The following is a 25,493-nucleotide window of genomic DNA, read 5'->3' as shown; positions in this document are numbered from 1 at the left end:
TTACTACTATTAATAATAATGACTATGGAATGTAGTTGGGGAAAATAATGTGGTATTTTGGTGTTAGTGGTTGGATTATATAAAAATCGATTTGTGATTGTAGGTGAAAATGTAATAATGAAGGGTTTCTTGTTTTACAGAAAAAAATAATGAAAAGTTTAGATTTTAGGTGGGAAACAAAACAACTCAATTGCTTGTGTTTTACATTAACCAATTCATCTAGAATTGGAGGGTTTTATTAGGCTGATTATTCTATTGGTGATTGTGATTTGAAATTAAAAAGGCAAATATTTGATCAAGTAATCTCAAACAATTACTACTAATTTACAAATTTAATTCATTATACAATTTTAGTTCCTCTAGAGTTGAATTGTTTTGGAATTATATGATGTACTCTCTCTGTTCCATAGTAATAGAGTTATTTTATAATTTTGGTGCGTTCCATAATAATAGAGTCATTCCCATTTTTAATAAAAGTCAATACATTTTTCTATACCTACTTTACTCACTCTTACTTTATTCTCTCTTTATTTCTCTACATTTTTCATTTTCTACTTTACTCTCTCTTTACTTAACGCACCTAATAATATTTTTCTCAATCTCTGTGCCGAAAAGAAATGTCTCCATTACTATGGAACGGGGGAAGTAATATTTACCATATTAGACCATAAACTGCATGTATCGTTATGATACACTACTATAATAACGTGCAATCTGGATTAAGATCGAAGATCTGGTAATTACTGCTGATTAATTTTTTATACTATCATAAACATAGAAGATCGTATAATTAATTTAAGAAATTAGTGAGTAACTAATAGTCGTTCATATTATTGGAGTTAAAGCTATTCAAGTATGAGATGATTGAGGAATAAAGGACTACATTCTACAGGAGTGATTATATAATATTTTGCCGGTTAATGTCTTTTTAGAGGATGCTCTCGTAAGGAGCTGACATAAGGTATGTAATATACTCCATCATTCATCTATAGTTATATATCAACTCCAGACTATTTTATGAATAGTTCTTGGAACTGAAACTTCATCCATACATGACATCAAATTAAATATTTACATATTAATATAATGGATTAACCTTTCCATTTGCTATACCCATAATTATCTTCAAATCAAATTGAAATTTATTTACAAATTTATCAAGAATTTTAAAACCAATTTTTATAAAAAAATATATGTTAAAATATAATAAAGCATAATTTAGTAAGTAAATAATATAATTAATAATAAGATCAGTTTACATATTGATTTTGATTTAAAATTTAAGATCATTATTTAAGTATATTTATATTTTACTTTATTATAAAACTATATATAAATATTCATTTTGTTTGCAGTTAATAGTTGTTTTGATTTTGGTCCATCTATATAAATTGGTCCATTTTTTATTTTATAATAATATGGTCCATCACTTTTTTCAATCTGTCCTACTTCTTCTCCCTCACCCTCTCTCTTATATTTATGCACATTCAGTTAAATATGATTCAATTATTCAAGGTTGTAGACTTGTAATGTTATTTTGTAAAAATAACTAGTACAGTATATACTAATCAAACATGACAAATATTTATATAGTATAGTACTTCGTACTAAAGAATAGAACATAATGTAAATTATGAAAGAGTAATGGTGTAGGTTTCAAATAAAAGTTTTAAATAAAGAATATATTCGTCATTAAGATGTAATTAAAGTCAATCACAGGTCACAACAGAATTCAGTTTGATATCTCGAAAAATCATAATTGTCGGTTAGTTAGTTGGCCGAAGGAGATTGGCCCCTTTTTAAGAGGCCTTGATTATTACAATTACTAATCTAATCAGGTTAGTTAAAACTTCAATTATTACCATTGGACTTTTTGTTTACCATTATCCACAAAATCAATCGTGTCTTCAGATTATCCTTTTCAAAGTTATATACTATGCTTTACACATTTTTTCATTTGTATGATACAAATGATGGAGTCGGAGGATAGTCTATTTTCAATTTTCATACGTATCAAAAATATTTTTTTTGGAAAATGTAATCTATATGCAATTGTAGTCTATAAAATTGTGTGATTTATTTTCACAGTGATTAAATAAGGATAATTTAGTAATTGAAAGATTTAAGACAATTAAAATTATGAAGATGGACTACGATACAAATGTTTCCACAGAGGAATGGGATTATCATTTATCAATATTCATCTATTATGTCTTGTTGAAATAGTATGGCAGTGGGTGGATGCTATAATTTTAGGTAATGTGTAGATTATAAATAATTGAGAATTTGACTATTGATTACATGTAAAAAACGCGATATTCCTCAAAATAATTGGAAGCAGCCAAAGCAATTTATGCTATTAAAAAGTCCACCAAACGTCGTTCAAATGTTCAATTCTATGTACTCCATTTGGATTCAATTATTATTATAGTGCATTTTAGGAGTATGTACATCATTTATAGTATTTACATAAAAAAAAATAGAACAAGTATGTAGACAAATAGGAGTATATGATTTATTGCAATTGGTAAGCGACAAGAGAAATTGACTTCAATTGGCAACATGCAAAAGACCGTCACTCTTTTTTATTTATGATTTCTAATCATATATTTTAAAATTCAAAACAAGTTAAACATTGAAGAATGTTTTAGGTTTTTTCTACAGCAGTAGTTGTAGATTAGTGGTCTGCGCACACAATTATTGAATATTTGAATGAAACCATAAACATGTAAATCTAATACTAGGGAGCATGTGCATAGAATTGAAGTCAAAATATTGCTGAACTTCCTAAAATAAACAAAATTACAAAAGCTGTCCTAAGAAAGCAAAAACAAGAAAATAGATATATTACTCCCAAATATAGCCATTACCAAACTCGTCAATATATTGTTGTTTAAATCAGCTATCTTACTTTTATTTTCTTTTTAAGTAAATAGTTTGTGAAATTTGGAGAAGCAAATTGCAGAAAAAAACACCTATCAAAGAAGACGCCTACAATGTGAAAGATTTGACTACAGAGTATAGTAAAGCCATATATATAGGCCGACAAAATTAACAAATTATACTAAACTAATTACAAATTAACAAAACATACTAAACTATTTACTTTTCTCATAAGTCAATATAATTTTAAATATGAAATGCATTTATGACAAAATTCTAAATTCAACTATATATATACGATAGTTAATAGAGAGAGTCCAAACTCCAAACTCCAAACTATAAATAATAAATGCATCTATCAAAATAAAATGCATGTTTCATTTTCTTGATCATTAATTACAATGCGTGTTTCTTAGTACGGAGTACTTTTTTTTTTTGCTATGATGTGTCCAATTTTTATTGCAAGAATATGAGCACATGGTAGGTAGAACATTGCATGTAAAAGGAAGTTAAAAAGACCTGAATTTTTCCACAGCTCCATAAATATTTAATTACAAAAAGAATTCTTGAGCTCTTATAACTAAACCACGTTGCCTCCTTTCCATCCATTCATGCTGGGACTTGGTCTAGTTATCAAGTCACATGACTCACATTTATTAATAGTTATGGCCCCATGCATATGTGAGAAATTTATGTTTTTATTGGAGTTACTATTATATTCAGATTGTCACGGTTGAGTAGATTCCACCTTTTTAATATTTTCTATAATTTTGTAATTAAGACAAATTATACGTGTTTCAATAAGTGCAAGTATTATAATATTTTCTATAATTTTGTAATTTTTATAAGCAAAAGATGTTTGAGCTAGCATATAAAAATAAAATTATCAGAAATTCGGTTTTAATGAAAAATGAGTCGTGTCACGATTTAACCAATTGTCTTGCGGCTAAATATTTTAGTTTGTTAAATTAAATGTCGTAGCTCGCTCTACCTTTCGAGAAATTTGGCTTGTAATGTGGTAATTGGCGGACTCAGAAATTTTACAATAGAAGCCCAAACCACAAAATATAAGATGAATGATAAATATGAAAAAAGAAAAGAAAAAGAAAAGAAACAGAACCTGTTAAAATAATACCCGTTCCACTAGAGAACAGAACAACACATACTCCCTTTGTCCGCGATAAGGAGTCTCGATCACTTTTGTGCACTCATTTTATGAAAATGATAAAAAATAGTTAAAGTGGAGAAATAGTAAAGTAAAAGAGAGAATAATGTTGAAAAGACTCTTGTCAACATTATTCTCTCTCTTACTTTACCATTTATCCACTATAACTATTTTTTTATGATTTTTTTTAAAATGGGCGTGCAAAAGTGACCGGGACTCCTAATCGCGGACGCAGGGAGTATTTTATTTCTTGATTTTTTTGACTTTCATTAATTAATAGTAATATATTTTCACCAACCACTTAATTAGGCATGAAGTTACTTAAGGTTCATACCACAAACTTCCAATATGAGAAAAGAATATAACTTTTGTTTTTCTATTAGTCTTGTGATTTGTCTTTAATCTTTTGCTTTTTCTTTAAATTATTTTAAAGTTTTTTAGCATTTCTTACTGTTATAATTTGTACAGTAGTATACTAAATGATGGAGTAAATTCTGTTATCATATGCATGGAGGAGTAAAACTATAAGCAATTGTAAATTAAAAATAAGCTGCAAGAAATTAAAAATAACAGAGTAGAAACAAATACGTTAAGATAAAAACAGCAGTATAGTAACAAATGAACTTGTTTTGTCAATCTACGGCCTTAACCTTGCCACCTTTGATCATTTTTTCACCGCAGTGGTGGTAAAAAATGAAGAAGGGGCATGATGCACAGTAAAATCCATGTAATTCATGCCTATCGTCACGACAAACGTCGCATCGGCGTTTTGTAGTGAGGATTTGAAAGGTGAGAGTGTGGCAGTGAGCAGTGGCGATCACATATTTTTGACCAAACTTGATGTTTCTATAGAAGCCGGATGTAGTTGCAAGGCATCTCGGATGGAAGGATATATCGCAGCTGCGGCAGTGATACATCCAGCTATTTGGGTTCATTTCTTGCTCGCACTGATTGCAGTAGAAATCACCGGGACGGTTTAGAGTCAATGACGGACGGAGGTGGGGTCGCGCGGGGTCGGCCGACCCCACCGTCGATCCCATAATACCCAAAATTTATACTACCTTCGAACTTTCAACATGCCGTCGACCCCACGAATGATACCTCCGACCCCGACCCCGCCCCAAGAAGGCAAGAACTTAGAGGAGTAAGGAGAGGGATGGACGGATGGTCTTTGCCCAAATCAATACGCACAAGGCAATAATTGGAGAAGTTTAGCCCAAATCAACACAAAAGGAAACAATTTCCATATCTTTCTCCAATTTCTTTTCCTAGAATTTAGAGGAAATTTCCTTACCTTAACTTTCCTAGAATTTAGAGGAAATTTCCTTACCTAGAACTTAGAGGAGAGGGAATCTTTACTCTATTTAATCTCTGGCTCACCACTTTCTCTTCCAGTTGATCTCCTCTCCGGCTCCCCCCTTCTGTAATTCAAAACTGAATTTCGGCACCTGCGCTTCCAAAGCTTTTTGGCGACCCTTTCTGCTGTTCTGCAATCCTATTTCACTATTTGAGAGAGAATCGATAGGTGGTAGGTAAATAAAATTAAACTATGATATTTTCTTGTTCAATATTGTCTAGGTAATTGAAATTTGTATTTTACTAGACATTAGTCAAATAGTCATGATTGTCATTGATGGTGTGTACTATAATTTATAATCCTTAATCTTAGTACTATATTACAGTAGCTTTTAATATGTATTTCACGAACTGAAATTGCATAATAGGGAAGTAGACTATTTTTTTCTTTATGTTTTAATTTCTGATTTCATAATTTTATTATATTTATAGTTATAATAATTGTGTATTCTAAATTGTGGATTTGTAGGTAAATGGAAAAGTATTTTAAAAAAAGAACTCGAAATTCTATTGATTCTTCTAGTGCTAATGTTGAAGTTGAACAAGAAGCTAATGTTGAAGCTGAACAAGAACCACAATATTCTGAAAATAATGTGGTAGTTGATAGGAATCCAGACGAAGTAGAAATCGATGAAAAAGAAATCGATGTCGATCCCGGATCACGAAGGCCGATTGATACATTTGATGTAAACATTCGAGATCGTATTCGTAGAGAATATGTGGCTAAAGGTCCTTGTCAACCAAAAGGTCTTGATTTTCCTAGAAAAAAATATGGAAAAGATTATAGGGGTTTCAGAGATGTTTGGTATAAAGATTATGTTTGGCTTGAATATAGTACGTCAGAAGATGCTGCGTATTGCTTTTGGTGTTTTCTCTTCAAACGTGGATATTCGGCACCCGGAGATGAAACCTTTGTTAGTAGTGGTTTCTCTAATTGGAAAAAAGCCAACGAAAGATTTAGAGCTCATATTGGGTCAGCTACTAGTTCACACAACAAATCTAGAATTGAATATGAAAACTTTGTGAATCAAAGGCAAAGTGTATCTTATGTTGTTCGTAAAGCTAGTACAAGACAAGAGAAGGAATATCGAATTCGTTTGACTGCAACTCTTGATGTTATTCGTTTTCTTTTGAATCAAGGTTTGGCTTTTAGAGGAGATGATGAGTCCTCAACCTCCATAAATAGGGGTAATTTTCTAGAGATGTTACATTGGTATAGTTTAAGAAATGATGAGGTCGGTCAAGTTGTATTAAAAAATGCTCCGGGTAATAATCAAATGATTTCTCCAAAAATTCAGAAAGAAATGGTTAATGCTTGTGCCGTTGAAACCACACTTGAAATATTGGGTGAACTTGGTGAAGGATTATTTTCCATAATGGTTGATGAGTCTCGAGATTGCTCAGTCAAGGAGCAAATGGCTATTGTTATAAGATATGTGAACAAGAATGGGGAGATTATAGAAAGATTTTTATCTTTGGTTCATGTTAAGGAGACTACATCAAGGTGTTTGAAAGAAGCAATTGATTTTGTATTTTCTAAGTTGGGATTATCTTTATCAAGATTGAGAGGTCAGGGCTATGATGGAGCTTCAAATATGAGGGGTGAATTTAATGGATTGAAGGCTCTTATTTTAAAAGAAAATCCATCGGCATGGTATGTCCATTGTTTTGCCCACCAACTTCAGTTGGTATGTGTGGCAGTATGCAAGGCAAATCGACATGTTTCTGATTTTTTTGGCTATCTTACCCCGATTGTTACAGCATGTGGATCTTCTTGTAAAAGAGCAGATAAACTTCGACAAAACGAACATGATAGAATGGTTGAAATGATTGAAAAAGGGGAAATCAATTCAGGTAAAGGTCTAAACCAAGAAACTTCTTTGCATAGACCTGGTGATACTCGATGGGGATCTCATTATACAACTGTGATTCGTCTTGTATCTATGTGGCCCTCAGTAGTCAAAGTTCTTGAAAGCATATTTAGTGATGGAGATGATGCAGAGCAAAGTGGGAAGTGTAAAGGTTTGCTTCAAAAGATGGAAAGTTATGATTTTGTGTTTATCATGATTTTGATGAAACATTTGTTGTGTATGGTTGAACCATTATCTTATGCATTGCAAGATAGAGAGCAAAATATTTTGAATGCCATCAATATGATAGCGGGTTTGAAAGAAGAGCTGCAAACTTTTCGAGAATCTGGATGGGATGATCTTTTGCAAGAAGTGGAAGATTTTTGTCGAGTAAATGAGATTGATGTTACTAATATGGATGACATTGTCCCCAGACGAATACGCATGAAGAGAGATGGCACAGTTGTCACAAACTACCATTATTATCGTGTTGAGATTTTTTGTCAGGTAATTTAAAATTTCATTTTCTTATTTACTGACACTTGAATTGACTAGTAACTCAATCATTTTTTTGTTTATAATTAGGTTGTTGACTCCATTATTCAAGAAATGAGGAATCGTTTTTCCGAGTCTAGTACAGACTTGTTGAATTGTATGGCATGTCTTGATCCAAGAAATCAATTCTCAAATTTCAATGTCGATAAACTTGTTCATCTTGCCACCCTTTATCCAAAGGACTTTTCGTCCACAGAGATGACGATTTTACCTCATCAACTTAAATCCTTTTTGATTGATGCAAGACGAGATACACGTTTCTCTGATGTTGAAGATTTAGGGACTCTTTCAAAGAAAATTGTTGAAATGATGAAAGATGGATTCTTTCCACTAGTTTATCGGTTGATTAAATTGGTCTTACTTTTGCCTGTAGCGACTGCATCTGTTGAACGAGTGTTTTCTGCAATGAAGTTTGTGAAGTCAGTGTTGCGAAATAGGATGGGAGATGATTGGTTAAATGATATCATGGTGGTATACAACGAGAGAAAAATGTTCACTACTGTTTCTAATGAACGAATTTTGGTTCGTTTTCAAAATATGGATACTCGTAGGAATCAACTATCGCAGCTCACAAAAGATAGTGTTACTTAAATTGTAGTATTATTTTTTTAGACGGTTATTTAAATACTATACTATTTTTTATTTTTTATTTTCCGACCCCACGTTGAACATTTTCTGCGTCCGTCATTGTTTAGAGTGGCGTTGTGCATCAAAGGCAGCGGGTGGTGCTTGTCCCATCTACGTCCGGTGGTTGATGCTGGCAGCACCGCACATTCAAAGTGCACGATGTAATCACATCTGCTGCATGCATAGATATTATTAGCCACATAGATGGGACCATTACAGCCGTTGCATAAATCGAAAAGTAGTCCTGAAGTATCTTGATGGGTGCGAAGGTTGAGGGGGTGTGGAAGGTGAGCTGCGTGATATATGGTGTCCGGCATTGAAGCGCACTTTATATCTACTCTGAAGCCATTGCATTTTGCACAAGCGTAGTACAGACCATTCGTTTCGTTTCCACATACTCTGCACCGTTGCCATTCCCATGGTTTATGTTTGTCACCGGATTGAAGGAGAAGGGTGTGATCATGTTTGTGGATGAGAGGAAGAGAGGAGAGCTGAGTTGGCAATTGGAAGCACGCCAAGTGAAGATAGTAGTTGCATGATCTCATGCTACATCTCATGTAGTAGTAATCTTTACTACTACTACTCCCTAAAGAAGAAGAAGAAGATGACGATGATGATGTTTGTTTCAGACATATGGGACTAATGCACCCGTCACATATTAACTCCGATTTTCTACGAGAGTAGTCTTCCTCATCATCATCATCACTATTTTCTTCATTTCCTTCTTGAAATGATAAAGATGAAGATGAGACTAATGTGAGTTTGTGATGGTGGAACTCATAATCAACATCTTGATGAGGGATGGGTGTTTCAACTCCTTGTCTCCTTACAAAAGCTCCAATTAGGTCCTCTCCCACAGCCATATCATTTATTGGAAACTCCATAATCCCTTTCTCTCTACATGCAACAAAAACACACATTTCAACATATATAAAACAACAAAAAATAATTTATGTAGCACAATAAAAAAAGATATGTATATATGGGAGTATACCTAGTGGTGCGTGGCGATTTGTTGAAGGCGCAGGTGAGATGGACAGCATAGCTGCAAAGCTCACAGTGATATATCCAACGTTTGGGAGATAATATTTTATTGCACACTTCACAATTGTATTTAAATCTGAGATATAGAGATGGGAGATGAAAAGAGAGAGAGAGGGAGTGATGGTGTTCTTCCCATTGGATATTCTAAGGTAGTGAAGCACATCTCTCATGGATCCAATATTGACAGGCATCTAAGCTGCACAAGTAGGAACTCCCTTTGGCGTGTGTGGTGCCGCAAGCATCGCACTGGAAGGAACAATTTCTCCTCAGAAACCTTAATTCATGGTTTGGGTGGCTCGGATGATGTATCATAGTGCTGCTACTCTGCTCTTCAGCTGCATACATCATGTCGCTGCCCTGCGCGCATCTTAGATGCATCACAAGTGCACATTCTGCGCTCGTACATCTGTAGAAAATTCCCCAGACATGCCACTGGCAGATTGAACACTGCCTTCCCACACTCCGGATGTTGAGATGTTGAGTGAGTGTGTGTTGAGGGTGCATTGCGTGTCTGATCTTCCTTGGCCCCTTTAAACATTCTTCATGTAGTAGGACTTTATACCCACATTTCCGGCTACATCCATAACCTTTCTCTTCTCTTCTAAAATACGTTGAACAGCCACAACATTGTTCTGTTCTACGAGTTTCCACCGGAGTAAGTGGATGCTTGTGGCTCCAATGATCAACCATCTTTCTCTCCTCCTTCTCTTCTATCTCATTTTCTTTCTTACTCATTGTTGTGTGTGTGTGTGAGGAGGCGTCCAAGTTGAACATATATGTATATAGTAAAAGGACTAATGTGCTAGTATTCACACAAAACTTCTAATGTTAGCAAAGAATATTTTTAAGTAACCACTCTTCTTTTTCTTTTACTTTCTTTTTTTGTCTTTTGCTTTTCCTATATAATCATATTTCTATCACGTCTAATTTAACTTTGTAAGATTACCATTAATATAATACTAAAATACTTTAATTTTTGTACTCAAACAGCCACTATATGGCTGGCTAAAAAACATAACTCTAAATTAAATTGAGGCTTTAGGGCTCTATGGTATTTAGTTGGGCCATTGAAAAGGTTCATTCGGCCTAATTTACATTGGTGTATGGCCTTTAGACCACTACAATTGGGCTGGTAGTGAGACATTTCTTTTTGAATAAAAAGATAAAAAAAAAAAAGAAAAAAGAAAATTGTTGGGTTAATACGGGCATAATATTCGTTAAATGAACAAATTAAGAACACCAGTTTAAATTCCATGATCTCAAGCCCAACATCAGAATTTTGTAGTAAAATCAAGTAAAGATTGTGATTGTAATCAGGCATTTCCCATCTACATAACTTTATACACACAAGAGGATTATGAATTAAGATCACTTTTTTATAATCTTGTACACACACCTCCACCAATTACATTCCCCTATTTCTTTTTACAAAAACACTACCATCTTCATCACCACACCACCACCATCAACACCTACATACACCAAAACCAACCCCTTTTCTCTCACCAAGAAAGAGATCTCCCTCTCTCCCCATCCCTTCCCTTCCCTTCCCTTCCTTCATCATAATTAAAACATCTCACATTGATAATCATCATCATCACCACCACCAAACCAAACCAACTTGATCAAAACATCCTTTCAGTTTCGTTCACGAATCTTGATCACCGAACTCCCTTGAGAAAGCTTCAGCGCCTCGGACCAGCTTGCATACATCAGGAAGCTGCTGTGGCTTTGCCCAACAAATGCGAGGACCACAAGAGTACTTGGAGAGACATAGTTGTTAGAGGTTTGTTAAAGAAGAATGTTTAGCATTTCAGTTATGATTACGGTCTGCATTCCCTTTGTACAAGAATAAGTCAAGTGTTCTAGATTCTTCCTAGTGTACCTATAAATAAGTTTAGAATGTGTGTAACACAATGTTCAATTAATGAAACAGTGAATTCACATCCTATGGAGTTAGCCAGTTAATTCAATATCTCAGCTCAACTTTCTTCTTTATATATGGTTTTCCTCGTTTGTTATCAGTGGCTGTACGCCGTCGCCATCAGGGGCGACCTGAGGGCGGCGGGGCTCCACTCCAGGTGCGCCGCCTTCAGCAAGGCAGCGAGACCGGAGACATGGGGACACGCAATCAGTGTCCCCGAGAGTATGATGAACTCCTTGCTTCGCTTGTCGGGCCAAGGTGCGAGGATGTTCAGGCCCGGGGCGATCAAATCGGGCTTCAGGATCCCAGGCGTTTCCGGATTTGGGTCCCAGGTCGAGAACGCAGCTACAATCTGAGATTAATTTGGTAAGATGTTTAATTTCTCTATGACATTCCTAGTATTTTGATACCACTATTTCTCATAACTAGCAATATTTATTCATGTATTATCACTTCTCACCAATATTTATCATTATAACTGAATCCAGTTGCGACGCAAAAAATTTATTTAGTAGGGACTTTACTGTAAATGATGATTTCTTCATCCCGGGATAGATATTGCACTTAATTAGATCACGATGACACAAGATTTTAGAAAATGTTTTGTGTGCTGAGTGGAGAGAGAATGTATATATTTTTATATAGTGTGTGAGACATAAATTTTTTTTTAAAAATTATATACAGTAATTTTTTTGTAGAATAAACTAAAAATAAAAGAATGTCATATATAAGAGAGTGCTATGTTATTGAAAATTCTCAATCACAACAACTATATAAATGAACATGAAACTAAAACAACGTTACATACCTAGCTAAAACAATTAATGTTATAATTATATTGTTTTACTCGAATTATGGCAACTAAAATATTGTGTGTTCTCACTGACTGAAACTATTTCCGAAGGTATTCATTCTTTGAAAACTTCAACCCTACAATTCAAACTCAAAAATCAATAGTTTTTCAATAAATAAAAAAAGTCCTATAAATTACACTACAAATTCCATAATAATTATTTTATACTCTTATTATTAATTTCTCCTAATAAAGTATTACATGAAGAATTTTTGAAAAACAAACTTTTGTATGATTAAATTGAAAAGGAAAATACAATGCTCGATGAGTAATAGTTCTAGGGATTATGTATATACTGAAGAGAATTCGTATGGATTATCATTAATTCGTATGGATTATCATTATAGCTATATTACTAATATACGGAGTAATTTTTAGTAATTTTTAAAAACCAAAATACCTACACTTATTGAGGGTACTGACCAAACAGTAAATAGCACATAAAAAGAGGCCAGATTCCATAATATCTTTTTATAACAATATTAGTACTAATCCATTTGTCCCAGTTCAAGATTCAAGATTAAGATTTAGTTATGGTACCAATTTTAAGAAATTGGTAGAATCTCTGTAATAAATGAGTGCGATAGAGATTGTTGGAGTGTGTAATGATTGAAGTGAGGTAATGGAAAGTGAGACCATTTTAATTTTTTGTGTATTTAGGATTTTGTTTTGTTTTATTTTTATGAAAGTAATGCCATTTGAGTGTAAATTTCATGAACAATGAGGTTAAATTTTATGTCCAAATATGATAGATTCTAAATGTGACTGTTAAACTGTGACGGACTTAAATGGCAAAATGTGACCTTTAAATTGGAATGGAGGGAGTATTATTTTATGATTAACTATCTTATGCTTTCTTATATTATGAGTCTATGACCACTAAACTGCCATTGATGTTTTCTTCGTTTGTTTCAGAATTTTAAATTCATTCCCTCCTATCATTTAAATTTCAATACTTTAATCTTCAGAGATATTGATTCTGTGAGGGATGAACAAGATAGTTTTAAAATTTCAAAATTTACAAAGTATTAAAAAAAAAAATGTTGATAGGTAGGGGCTTAAGCCCCTCCCTCAGCCTTGTGGCCGCCAATGACCACTGAATCATTTTTTTAGATGTATTAACGAGTATGTAAAATTGGTGGAACATCAAAATCATATAGAAATGTATTAATTCGACCCCCGTGATATATTTCTGCATCGATAACACTCAATATAATACGATACGATAACAACACGATAATGACATATGACTTCCACAATTAAAACACGATTACACAATTAAATCTAATTTACACAACTAAGACCTAATATTACACAACCTAGTTTACACATTAATCTAATTTACACAATTTAAGCGTGATTTACACGAATATATAGAATAAAACTTAAGTATACATTTAAAAAATAATTAAAATAATAATATTATTATTTGTTAATGCGTTGTTTGAATTCAATCCAAAATTATCAGATTCCTAACAGCTTAACTTTATAAGGACACGTATACAATAAGACTTGACACAAACTCATAAAATTTGTGTTTGATCATGTCACAATTTCATGTTGAATCGAAAATTGTCAGCTTTATTATTATCCAATGATTTTTTTTTTGCCTAAATTCATATAAATTAATAAATGTAAAATTCAAGTATTTTATGACCAAGCAGAAAGAATTGGTTAAGTTTTAAAATTGAAATATGGTTCATGAATTTACAAGCAATCAAATCTATTTATTACAGTATGAAACAAATTTACAAATATAGTGAAATAAATATTAAATTTTTAGAAAATACTCATAATTACTTAAATACACCTTCAAATTGTAAAAGATATTGGGAGACTTGTGTGCTTTCCTAGGTCTAAATGTAGCACCGTCAATGATTGTAATTATACAAAATCTTCCCAATTTTTTATTTGATGAATAAATTATCATTTCATTAGCTGCTAGCGTTTAATTTACTGGAATCATTTGACTCAACATGACTTTATCATAAGAAAAAAAATTTAAAATACTACAATCGTAAAAAGTTAAATAATTGTGGAGATATGCATTAAGGCAATATTTGGTTGGCGGGAAAGTAAAGTTGGCAAGGAAAATGATTACTGGGAAAATAAATCCTGAGAATATGATTCCTAGTAACTTTACTTTCCTGTGTTTGGAAAATATCAAGATTTTAAATTTATATTTAATTTAAACACCAAACTAAAAATATACATATTATTATTTTATTTATAAAAAGAATAATATTGTAAAATTTTTATTAAATTATTAATTAAAAATAATAATATTATTATTATTACATTTATTACTACGATGGACAGTTTAAATATGGATTATCCATCATAATATATAATAATACAATTATAATTATAGTTACATGGAGTATTATAGTACTCATTTATTATAGCAATAAATATAATAATTATTATATTATAATTATAATATTTACAAATATTATAATTGAATAAATTTTATAAATTAAAATTGCACTATGACTTTATTGATTAATTGTTAATTTATAAAATAAAATATTTATTAATTATTATAAGATTTATATTATTTAATTATATTTTAATTATTTAACAAATTATTATTATTATTATTATTATTAATTGTTATAAAATAAGTTATAATTATGATAATTTTAATTATAGTTTTTTTTATTATAGTGAAATTAAGTATGATTTATAATTTTAAATTATTTTAAAAACATTGTAATTATTATTATTATTATTATTATTATTATTATTATGTTATTATTATTATCATTATTAGTAATAAAATTAACTATATTGCTTAAATATGTAAGAATCCTAAAACTGGGAAAAAGAATACCTAAGAAAAGTTAGGATTCAGACTCCTAAAAAGTTGTACTAACTTTCCTTGTTCTCGGATTCTGATTACTTTCCCAATTTAATTAAAAACGAAACAAACACATGAATTTAAAATTTAAGGAATTAGATTACTTTCCTGGATAGAATCCTGACAATCAAACATGGCCTTAAGTACTTTCAGTAGTACACTTTTTTTTGTTGCAAATTTAGTGAAAAGTTGTGCTAGCCTAAATTCAACATTTTAATCCCACATAAACAAAATCTTGAGTCATAACACAACAGATAATAGTATTTAAATCAAAATTAATGACTACTCAATAACATCTTTATAATTTTTAAAACTTAAATGTAAATATAAGTATGGTCCAACAGTATTTATTTAAATGTAAGTATTTTTTTTGTATGAAAAAAAAGGACTAATTAGTCCACAATTAGACCAACGGTGCGCATCCGGCGCATTATATCAGTAATCAGACAACGAGTTTCACTGTGTTTTTCCATTTGAATTTGAAAAAATCACACCCAACTTACTGTCTCTCATTTCAATTCAAAGCTTCTTCCTCATTCTCAATCCCTAATTCTTTTTCGAATCGCGAGTAGCTGAAGCTCAATCGCATTCTCAATTGAGATCTGTTGCATTTTCTCTACTTTTTTTTTCCGTTAAGAGTATAAGATGGCGACAATGGAGAGTTTGATTGGATTGGTAAACAGAATACAGAGGGCTTGCACCGCCCTCGGAGACTACGGCGGCGGCGATCAGGCTTTCTCCTCGCTCTGGGACGCTCTCCCCTCCGTTGCCGTTGTCGGTGGTCAGGTCTGTATATTAAATCACGATTATCGTAATAAAAATCGGTTTGCTATGCTCATTAGCTGAAGTAGAGACTCGGATAGTGGATGGCTCTCGTTTTTATGATGGGAGCGATCTGAGAAATTAGCAGATCTGTGCTGATTATGCATTGGATTATTAAATGTTTTGATTTTGAGTGCAAATAGGAGTTTTGTTCATGATTAGATGTGGGATTTTTTGGAGTTCGTAGCTTTTATTTCTGATCTGTTTCTGAAATTTGCTTCTGTTGTAGTAGTAGTTAAAACATAAAAAGGTTGTCATTTCTCTGCGTGGGTTTTGAATGTGTTCCTTTTGTGGTTTGAGCTGAATACAGAGTTCAGGGAAGTCTTCGGTTTTGGAGAGCATAGTAGGGCGTGATTTTCTTCCTCGAGGATCTGGTTAGTTCTAGTCAATGCAATTGGTTTATCACCAGCAAGACCACATTGTGTTTCAAACTACTTGCTTGTGGATTGATTCGATCATTTGCAATGTTGGTTTTAAAAAAATTTGGTTGCGAGTTCAGGAATCGTTACGAGAAGACCACTGGTGTTGCAACTGCAGAAAACGGAAGATGGGAAGGAGTATGCAGAATTTGGCCATTTGCCTAGGAGGCGATTCTCTGATTTTGGTATGTCTCTAGTGACCAAGTGTGATGCTGCACTTTCGTAGTGATTCTATTGAAAAAGTGCTTATGTCATGTTCTTTTGTGATGCAGCTTCGGTTCGTAAGGAAATTGAGGATGAAACTGATAGAATCACAGGAAAGACAAAACAGATTTCTCCAGTTCCTATTCACCTCAGTATCTATTCTCCCAATGGTATATGTCTATTTTTAGAGCTAAATTATCTTCCACCGTGTGGCATATCATAAGTTCATAAGGGGGTTCAACTCTGTCTGCTAATTGTTTTTTCTTGCAGTTGTCAACTTAACTCTGATTGATCTTCCGGGTTTAACGAAAGTTGCTGTTGGTACGGTCTTATTGGTTATTTTTCTAATTGTTGAAATGTAATCAGTATACTATACATCTGATGCCGAAAAACAAAAAACAACTCTCTGCAGAGGGGCAAGCTCAAAGTATAGTCGAAGACATTGAGAATATGGTTCGCTCTTATGTTGAGAAGGTAAATTTATTGTATTTTGTATGAGATGTATGTATTTTCAGTGGTTATGTACATGTGTGTAAAACACTTTTGTTTGTCTTGCAGCCCAATTGCATCATACTGGCAATTTCTCCCGCAAACCAAGATATTGCGACATCAGATGCAATTAAAATTGCAAGGGAAGTGGATCCATCAGGTAAGAACCTTCCTCCTATAATTTAAAGCATGATTTTTAATATTGAATACTGCAACTTGGTAGTGCTATATGGTGATCAGTATACAATTCATGCAGGTGATCGTACATTTGGAGTGCTTACAAAGCTTGATCTGATGGACAAAGGAACCAATGCGGTCGATGTAATTCCCTCTGCTCTATACACATATGTGTATATTATGCACAATAAAATAGAAAGATATTTCTAACAGCCTTCTCAACTAGTCATTACATGATTTACATCTCGGGAGGGACTAAGAGCAGTAATGATGTTTATTTAGTTCAAAGTGTTTACTGCTACCCCCATTTTAGCTTCAAAATCAATCACTCTTATATGTTGCCCCCCCTTTTCATATATTACATGTGCACTCTGATCCTGGACTCATTCTTATTCTGGCATCCTCTCTTTTGTATTGTGTACCTTTACAGATAAGCAGTTGAACTTATCCTTTTGTTCTCTACTACTCACAATAGGTTCTGGAGGGAAGATCCTATCGTTTACAACATCCCTGGGTGGGTATTGTGAATCGTTCACAAGCAGATATAAACAAAAATGTTGATATGATGGCTGCTAGGAGAAAGGAGCGCGAGTACTTTGCTACAAGTCCTGACTATGGGCATTTGGCTAGTAAAATGGGTTCTGAATATCTGGCAAAGCTGCTCTCTAGGGTACAATTTCGTTTATCAGTTGCAATTGATATACTTGCTGCTTTCTTGTTTGAGCTTACATTGATGGATACTTCTCTTTCAGCATTTAGAATCTGTAATCAGAGCAAGAATTCCAAGTATAACTTCCTTGATCAACAAAAGTATAGACGAACTTGAAGCTGAGATGGACCACCTTGGAAGGCCTATAGCGCTTGATGCTGGGGTGAGACATTTGCATTCCTCTCCATGATTTTATATTAAAGCATTTCAACTTTTTCAGCAACTGAAGCTTGTTTTCCAGGCTCAATTATACACCATATTGGAACTTTGTCGTGCTTTTGACAAGATATTCAAGGAGCATCTGGATGGAGGGTATGTTTGTCTTCTGATTTACATCAACCTATTATTAGTTAAACATCTGAGTCTTTTACAGGAACCTTTTACCTGGTTTTAATGATTTATATGCATTAGATATCCCACTTATTTCTGATTAATGTATTCTGTCCTCCTCACCACATGTACTTTTCTACCATTATGTGATTTTTACCTCTTGTTGCCACTCATTTCCATTACTAAAACGAGTCAGCAGTCAAAACATACTAGTATTTGCCACTCAAACACTCCATTTGCAGTTTCTAATTATGATGATGAATATTGTCGGTCTAGAAGCTTATTAGCGTTGCACTGCCCAGATTTTTAATTTAAAAGGTCTTTAAATCAGTGCTCTTTTAGTTACGGTTTGTCTCTAGAGTATTTTCCTTTGTCAAACACTGAAGTTGTGGTTTTGGTGGTAGCCATATTGTTTCTTGATTGCTTGACCTACTTTTTAATGCATCATTGTCTTGCTGTGTTTAGCTTTTATAAGGCGATTTATAACGATGCATAAGTAGCCTACTTATATTTACAGCAAGTCCCTACATGTCTGATAGACATAGTTAATGGATTTCCAACCTAGCAATGTCTACATGGTCATGTGTTCTGCTGAAAGTTCAATAGTGAACATAATTTCAGTACTAAAGTTTGGTTTGCCTCCACTTTCTGGATGGGAGATCCAATTTTAACAGTCAGTTTTTTCTTAGTGAAGCCCACCTCTCTTTCTTTTTCATCCATCTTTCTCTTTGATCATTCTGTTGCCACAATATTTCTCGAGTCTTCTTAAGCTAAAATGATATTGGATTAGCTGCAAGTATATTTACTGTTCTCATTATCAATAAGAAAATTGATGGGATGTATATAGCATTAGAGATCAAATTTGACATTGCAAGAAAAAGGCTTTATTGGGGGGATAATATTAGCCCTTTCAAGCATCTGTATTTTCAAGTAGTAATTGGGGTAATCTTTATTACATCTTTTGGTAAAGAAATAGAACCAGTTGGTTGGTCCTTGGCTTTACGTGAGTTGTAGTTTAATATTATATTGGGAATGTGAAAAAGGCTTCTGTTTATCTCTTTGTTAATGTTACATAATCAGACCATTCTCATGATTTGACTTTGTATCTGCTTATTAAAGAATATTATTGTTATAGATTTTAATCATCTGCATAATTATTTCAGCCGTCCCGGAGGTGATCGAATTTACGGAGTTTTTGACAATCAGCTGCCAGCTGCATTGAAAAAACTTCCATTTGATCGCCATCTTTCAGTGCAGAACGTGAGAAAAATTGTCTCAGAAGCGGATGGTTACCAACCACACTTGATTGCTCCTGAACAAGGTTATCGACGGCTTATTGAAGGATCACTAAATTATTTTAGGGGACCTGCTGAAGCTTCTGTAGATGCTGTGAGTACTCTGATATTGGAATTGGATACCATTTCTCCCATATAGTATTCCGTATCTTGTTATAACTGTGACTGAGCAAAAAATTGTTGATCAGGTTCACCTTGTATTGAAGGAGCTTGTCAGGAAGTCAATTGGCGAGTGCCAGGTGAGTTCTGTCATTCTTATGATTTTGGCTATAAATTTTTTGTATTCGTGTTTTTGATTTCTCATGATTCATTAATTATCTACCTGGTGGAACAGGAGTTGAAACGGTTCCCAACTCTACAATCAACTATAGCTGGAGCAGCAAATGAATCATTGGAGAGGTTCCGTGAGGAAAGCAAGAAAACAGTTGTTAGATTGGTTGATATGGAATCTTCATATCTGACTGTAGATTTCTTCCGGAAACTTCCTCAGGAAGTAGAGAAAGCTGGGAACCCAGGGGGAAACCCGCGGGACAACACGCCAGCTTCACAGAACATTGATCGTTATGCAGAGGCACATTTCAGGAGGATAGGTTCTAATGTCTCATCTTACGTATATATGATATCTGAGACTTTGAGGAACTCCCTTCCTAAGGCAGTGGTTTACTGCCAAGTTAAGGAGGCCAAGCAGAATTTACTCAATTACTTCTACACCCAAATTGGGAAGAGAGAGGTATTTGCTCTGGTCTTTCGTTCTATACCGGATGATTCCTGAAACATTGGAAATACTGAGCCATTTACTTCGTTCCTACTCACGTCTCGTGATATTGCAGGGTAAGCAACTTTCAGAGTTATTGGATGAAGATCCAGCATTGATGGATAGGAGGCTGCAATGTGCTAAAAGACTTGAATTGTACAAGAAAGCACGGGATGAGGTTGATTCTGTGGCATGGGTTCGATGAATTTGATACTCTACAAAGTCATTTTGTATGTTAATATATTGTTCACGATGGCGTGATTTGTCAGATTCTGCGACTGAATGGAGTCAGTTCATTTTCAGTACTGTTTTGTGATTCATTATATTGATTGGTATGGTGATCTGAGATTTTGTTTATTTGTTGTAATGGCGTTAATGAAGGATGATGTTCATCTTCATAACTCACATATGTACTCTCGAAACTTGTACTATCTATTGCTGGATCAAGTGATTATTAAGCACTTAACATTCAGAAACGACCATGTCACCAACTTTAAGATCTTTTTGCTATTCTCCAGCAAATGGTCTTTCGTTTTCCAGTAACATTTTGCAATTGTAACGAGTCATCAAATTGCAAGGGAAATCAAACAGTAGTGTCTGTACTGAGGTGTGATAAATGGGGTAAACTCCCCCTTTTTGCTTAGGTTCATTTCGGCTTGTGTATAGCACAAGATGCTGGTTACAGAGACCGGAAAGTAACACAACTGGTCATGTATGTCACAAATTTAAATTTGTGTACGATATAGTACATAAATTAGAGGGGAGCATTTGCAAACGACGGGAGGGATATAATGTACCAAATTTATTTCAAAAAGTAAAAACAGCATTGGTATTGAGAAAAACTAAAATAGCTTAGCCGACTATAAATACAAAGACTCATTCAAAGAGAGTAAACAAAAAGAACATTACAGGTTCAAGAAGTGACTCCATGTGGGATTAGCGCTGCTGCTACAATTCTGCCTTCTTCGTTTAATATATTGTAAGTGGAGGCTGCATTTCTCTACAATACACCAAACACAATAATTAGGTTATGATTTCAGCAATGAGGAAAAGTTCAATCAAGAAGCCATGGGACATAATTCAAGTAACATGTGTATGAGGAACTCACTGAGTCAACAACTTCTAGTTTCATGCCAGTCGAACGAATGAAGCTACGAAGTTCAGGATTTACTGGTTGAATATACCTCCCACAGCCAAGAACTAGAATCTCTGAGGTCAACAGAGGCCGGATTCAGCTATCAACACAAATAACATAAAGTGACAGAAACAGTGTGGACATTGTAGATGATCCACCACGTACATAACACCAGTTCAAATAAGGATGGCACATAAATAAACCCAAGAAAAATACTACTTCTGGAAATTTGGCAATGACAGGAGCCAATTATAAGTTAAAATGGTCAACCATAGTAATATATATCAGGATATTTTTGCATATCCTGAAGAGGCTAAATTGTTTGATAAGCATTGTTGTCATTTCTTTCCAGCATGATAGAACAAGCAGATCTGATGATCAGGGAATTAGAAAAACAAATTACTGGCCTTTGTGCACTTGAAAGAACAACTCATTTTTTAATTAATAGACATAAGCAGCCTCACATCAAGCCAAACACTATATACAAAACAAAAGGATCATGTACGCATAAGAGTTTTCCTCAATAAAATAGAAGGTTTGGTATGAGTTGCTTCTGTTCACATTGTGCATAAAGATCTGGAACATATAAAAAAAATAGTGTACTCCCATCTTAATTTCATATCTGTATAAGAAAGATTTTTGAGCATTCAAATTAGAGTATTTTTCTCTCTCAACCAATTCAAATAAGAGGTTGGCTGCCAATATAATTAGACTTCTTACCTGGTATGGGCCGCACAGTCTTAAAAATAGACAAGCTGCAAAAATGTAAACAGAATAACATTAGAAGTTTTCAGCAAGATATTTGAATTGAAAAAAGTTCTATAGAGTTATTTGCTTGATGAATTAGCTAAAAAGAAGCTTTAATAAGATAACTTTCCTATTGAGTATTGAGTTCAAACTAACATGAAAGATTTAACTCAGTATGGATGCATAGCAAAAGATAGTTGCCAAAATAGTGTACAAATCTATATTTGAAGTTTAAAGAAGTTAATATTTCGTAGGTAAATATTCAGACATCTTTATTTTTCGGATATTATTGTTCACTGCAAGCTACAGGTCTACACTGTAAATCACATGAAGAGATGTTGCATTAAAATCACCAAATGATTGTTTAGAAACTTTTGGTTTCAATAATGAAGGTGCCATAACTGATGAAGTATGAATATTTTGCAGTGAATAACTTAGGTCGAAGCATGATAGCAAAACTTTTGGCATAACCTGGGAATGGAGAATTAGAATCATTCCAAACCTTTTCTTACTTTTGATTCTCAAGAACCAATTAAACATAAACAATATTTTAAGGTGAACTAGTTTGTTTCTATTCTTGAAGAATCTAAAATGAAAGGAACCCAGGAGCCATATCCTTCTCCAATTTGAGTTTTATTCTGAGATGACGTCAAAAAGTGTCCACCTTTATAAGATATTAACAAATATTAACAATATGTGGCATATGTTTAAAATAAATTTGTTGAAGTCAACTGTCTCTCCCACACTTAGAATTAATGCAAATAAAAGTTTGAAGTTTATCTCCTATATAGACTATAGAGTATCCCATCAAACCAACAGTAGTAAACATTTGAGAATGAGCTTTTCTCTTGCTTTATGTACAGAATAAATCAGTGCATGCAGGGATCAATATGTCTCACATTCAACTTCAAGTACCTTTCAGGAGTGATATCCGAGAATTTTTTGGGCGTCCAAGACATCAATAAATTCCCTACGCAAAGTATGCTACCTTCATACCTAACTCCATTTACTTTGAACCCAGTGTCATCAAACCTGTCAAAAAAAAGAGAACATAAGTTGAAACAAGTTAATTCAAGAAACATTCTAAAGAAAGTTCAGAAGGGTTACTATTCACATAAAAAGTCACGAACATAATATTGAGAACACGGCGAATATATGTACACACCAAGGATTCCTGCTACTACTCTACTAGTGAAGTCATGGTCAGTATGCTAACTATGAACACAACTATAAATGCACTGTTTGCAGCTTCAATATCTATCCTCCAAATAAATAATCAACAGATGAACATAGACTCTTTTGTCAAATTTTATGAGACGTCACTCTGTTTATTTTATACTATGTGGGAATATGTATCAGCACAAAATTCCATTATAGATGTAAAATCATACATCTACTGTATGAGTGAACTAAAACATGGAAACTCCGAATAGTGAAAGCAAATGAACAAGCTTTCAATCCCTCAATTTCTTTCACACCCATTCTCACAAAATGTGCATGTTATATAGTAGTTGAAATGTAATCCCCAATAAACTGTTTCAATATCACAAGCCAATTTTTTTTTAAAATATCACATGCTAATTTCTGAGTAACAAGAAACATAATTCACTCAATGCAGCTATTTCAACACATTCACATAATGAATCTACATGCCATGAATTTACCTATGAATTTTTGTATGCGTACACACTGAAACGCTCAAAATCAAGACTCCTTATCTAGAGAAATTTTGGAACAAATTAAAATACAAATGACGGGTCACAAAGAGATTTTTAGGGTTTATTCCCCAAATAAGAAATTGAGTAGCATGATACCAATCCCACTGAGATTTGTAAAATTAGAAACAACAATAATCAAATTGTAATAAGTAGATAATGAAACAATTAATGGAAAAAAGGAAACAAAATCGGTGATTACTCTTTGAAACGGAGCTGGTCTTCAGGGACTTCAGTGATAATATTGATCTGATCGTAGAGAGAGAAAGCTCTTCTAAGCGAAGGCAACGCAATATGGTGCCTGGGCGGCGCCTCTTTCCGAAGCGCCCGCATTAGCGTAGGTAGCGCCGCCGCTCTCTGCCTCACCGCCATCTCTTACGGTGCTTGTGCTCCTTCTCCGGTGCTTTGTGTTTATTCTTCTTTCCTCGCGAAGAATCGCAGTCACTTCAGAAAATTAAAATTCAACCAAGTAGCGACATTAGTTCCAATTCCAATTTTTATTAAAATTTATCAATTCTAATTATATTAGTACTAATTTCCAACTGTATAATTTTTTATTCTTCAATTAATAATCACAATTAAGATTGCTGTGTCTCAGATGAAACATGGCCTAGTTAGGAAAATATTTATCCTGTGTCTACTGGAGTTGGATGTATAAGTCACCAACGAAAAAAAAGAAAAGAATCAATATTATCATACTAGTATTTTAAAAAATTCACCCTCAAAACTCTTATATAATGTCCTACTAAAACTTCACATTTTTATTTTTGGATTAAAGAGATATTTTCAAAATGAAAATATTAATATTTTTATTTTATTTTCTTCATTTAATTCTTTAAAATGGTGTATAGAAATTTTGTGCAAAAAGGGAAAATTGGTTAACAAATTATAAAATCTTGTCAAATTCCACAATTTAAAAAATAGTCAATTAAGGAGGTGTTCGGTTGACAAGACTAAATCTCATGATTAAATATGTATCATGTTTGGTTTATAGATGGATAGTCTCATTATTATTAGTCATAGCCTTCCCCTCCAACTAAAATAATCTCACGACTTAATTCTAGATGGATAGTTTCACGATAATTAGTCATGGCAACCGAACGCCACCTAGGAGTACTATATACTAATAATTTATAATTTTTTCTTAACAGTCCCGTTGATTTAAATTTTGTGAGAAAATTTATGTAATGATTTTGAAGTCAAAATAGCTTAGCTTAATCTTATACTAATATTTTATATTTTTTTTTATTAAAATTAACTATTGTTGTGAGTACTAGGAGTACATAAATTTGAAAAAAAATGTTACCGGTTTTTAATTTATACTCCTTCCATTCTCAAAGAATATGTACTTTTTAATATAAAATTAGTAACGTAAGAGAGAAAAGGTAATTAAAGTATTGGTAGTGGAGAATGAATCTCACCTATTTAGAGAGAAAATACTTTCTAAAATTAGAAAATGCATATTTTTATGAAACGAATTAAAAAGGAAAGTGTGCATATTCTTGGGCGACAGAGGAAGTAGTAGTACAAAATTTCTCCCAATTTTTAATAAGTGGGCAATTAAAAAATGTGATATAATT

At 33.2% G+C, this 25,493-nt stretch overlaps 4 protein-coding genes and 1 pseudogene across 4 annotated transcripts; 3 read left to right on the top strand and 2 right to left on the bottom strand.

The window, feature by feature from the left end:
* Window positions 1-4,612: 4,612 nt before the first annotated feature.
* LOC148932813 (uncharacterized) lies at window positions 4,613-10,215 on the bottom strand (annotated as a pseudogene).
* LOC148932814 (uncharacterized) lies at window positions 5,878-6,716 on the top strand. Its single transcript, XM_089063761.1, has 2 exons — window positions 5,878-6,592; window positions 6,703-6,716. The coding sequence occupies exons 1-2, from the start codon at window positions 5,878-5,880 to the stop codon at window positions 6,714-6,716; spliced, it is 729 nt and encodes a 242-aa protein (XP_088919887.1).
* LOC125198922 (uncharacterized) lies at window positions 6,820-8,400 on the top strand. The gene is made up of 2 exons (XM_048097151.2): window positions 6,820-7,761; window positions 7,840-8,400. Exons 1-2 carry the CDS (start codon window positions 6,820-6,822, stop codon window positions 8,398-8,400), a joined length of 1,503 nt encoding a protein of 500 aa, XP_047953108.2.
* A 5,359-nt stretch (window positions 10,216-15,574) lies between the features above and the next one.
* On the top strand, window positions 15,575-20,792 carry LOC125198910 (phragmoplastin DRP1E-like). Its single transcript, XM_089064559.1, has 15 exons — window positions 15,575-15,903; window positions 16,250-16,313; window positions 16,439-16,543; window positions 16,631-16,732; window positions 16,833-16,883; window positions 16,975-17,036; window positions 17,121-17,211; window positions 17,308-17,372; window positions 17,704-17,898; window positions 17,981-18,100; window positions 18,179-18,249; window positions 19,431-19,656; window positions 19,751-19,801; window positions 19,897-20,292; window positions 20,393-20,792. The coding sequence occupies exons 1-15, from the start codon at window positions 15,763-15,765 to the stop codon at window positions 20,519-20,521; spliced, it is 1,869 nt and encodes a 622-aa protein (XP_088920685.1). The 5' UTR covers window positions 15,575-15,762; the 3' UTR covers window positions 20,522-20,792.
* A 291-nt stretch (window positions 20,793-21,083) lies between these two features.
* LOC125198899 (uncharacterized) lies at window positions 21,084-24,381 on the bottom strand. The gene is made up of 5 exons (XM_089064560.1): window positions 24,116-24,381; window positions 23,114-23,230; window positions 22,172-22,206; window positions 21,425-21,525; window positions 21,084-21,316 (listed from the first exon to the last, which is right to left on the bottom strand). Exons 1-5 carry the CDS (start codon window positions 24,283-24,285, stop codon window positions 21,230-21,232), a joined length of 510 nt encoding a protein of 169 aa, XP_088920686.1. The 5' UTR covers window positions 24,286-24,381; the 3' UTR covers window positions 21,084-21,229.
* Window positions 24,382-25,493: the final 1,112 nt, after the last annotated feature.

The sequence above is a fragment of the Salvia hispanica genome, chromosome 2, assembly GCF_029641045.1.
Source record: "Salvia hispanica isolate PSC_SH4W2 chromosome 2, Shi_PSC_v1, whole genome shotgun sequence".
Lineage (NCBI taxonomy): Eukaryota > Viridiplantae > Streptophyta > Magnoliopsida > Lamiales > Lamiaceae > Salvia > Salvia hispanica.
The sequence above is the reverse complement of the archived record's forward strand: the minus strand, read 5'-3'. Positions and strand labels throughout refer to the sequence as shown.

Bases quoted from the DNA above. Each gene is read 5' to 3' on its own strand.
- LOC148932814 (XM_089063761.1), top strand. From the start codon at position 5,878: ATGGAAAAGTATTTTAAAAAAAGAACTCGAAATTCTATTGATTCTTCT.
- LOC125198922 (XM_048097151.2), top strand. From the start codon at position 6,820: ATGGCTATTGTTATAAGATATGTGAACAAGAATGGGGAGATTATAGAA. The intron at 7,762-7,839 runs GTAATTTAAAAT...GTTTATAATTAG, and splicing joins GTGTTGAGATTTTTTGTCAG to GTTGTTGACTCCATTATTCA.
- LOC125198910 (XM_089064559.1), top strand. From the start codon at position 15,763: ATGGCGACAATGGAGAGTTTGATTGGATTGGTAAACAGAATACAGAGG. The intron at 16,733-16,832 runs GTATATGTCTAT...TTTTTCTTGCAG, and splicing joins CAGTATCTATTCTCCCAATG to TTGTCAACTTAACTCTGATT. The intron at 20,293-20,392 runs GTATTTGCTCTG...GTGATATTGCAG, and splicing joins CCCAAATTGGGAAGAGAGAG to GGTAAGCAACTTTCAGAGTT.
- LOC125198899 (XM_089064560.1), bottom strand. From the start codon at position 24,285: ATGGCGGTGAGGCAGAGAGCGGCGGCGCTACCTACGCTAATGCGGGCG. The intron at 23,231-24,115 runs GTAATCACCGAT...TTTTTTTGACAG, and splicing joins GACCAGCTCCGTTTCAAAGA to GTTTGATGACACTGGGTTCA. The intron at 21,526-22,171 runs GTAAGAAGTCTA...TGTTGACCTCAG, and splicing joins GACTGTGCGGCCCATACCAG to AGATTCTAGTTCTTGGCTGT.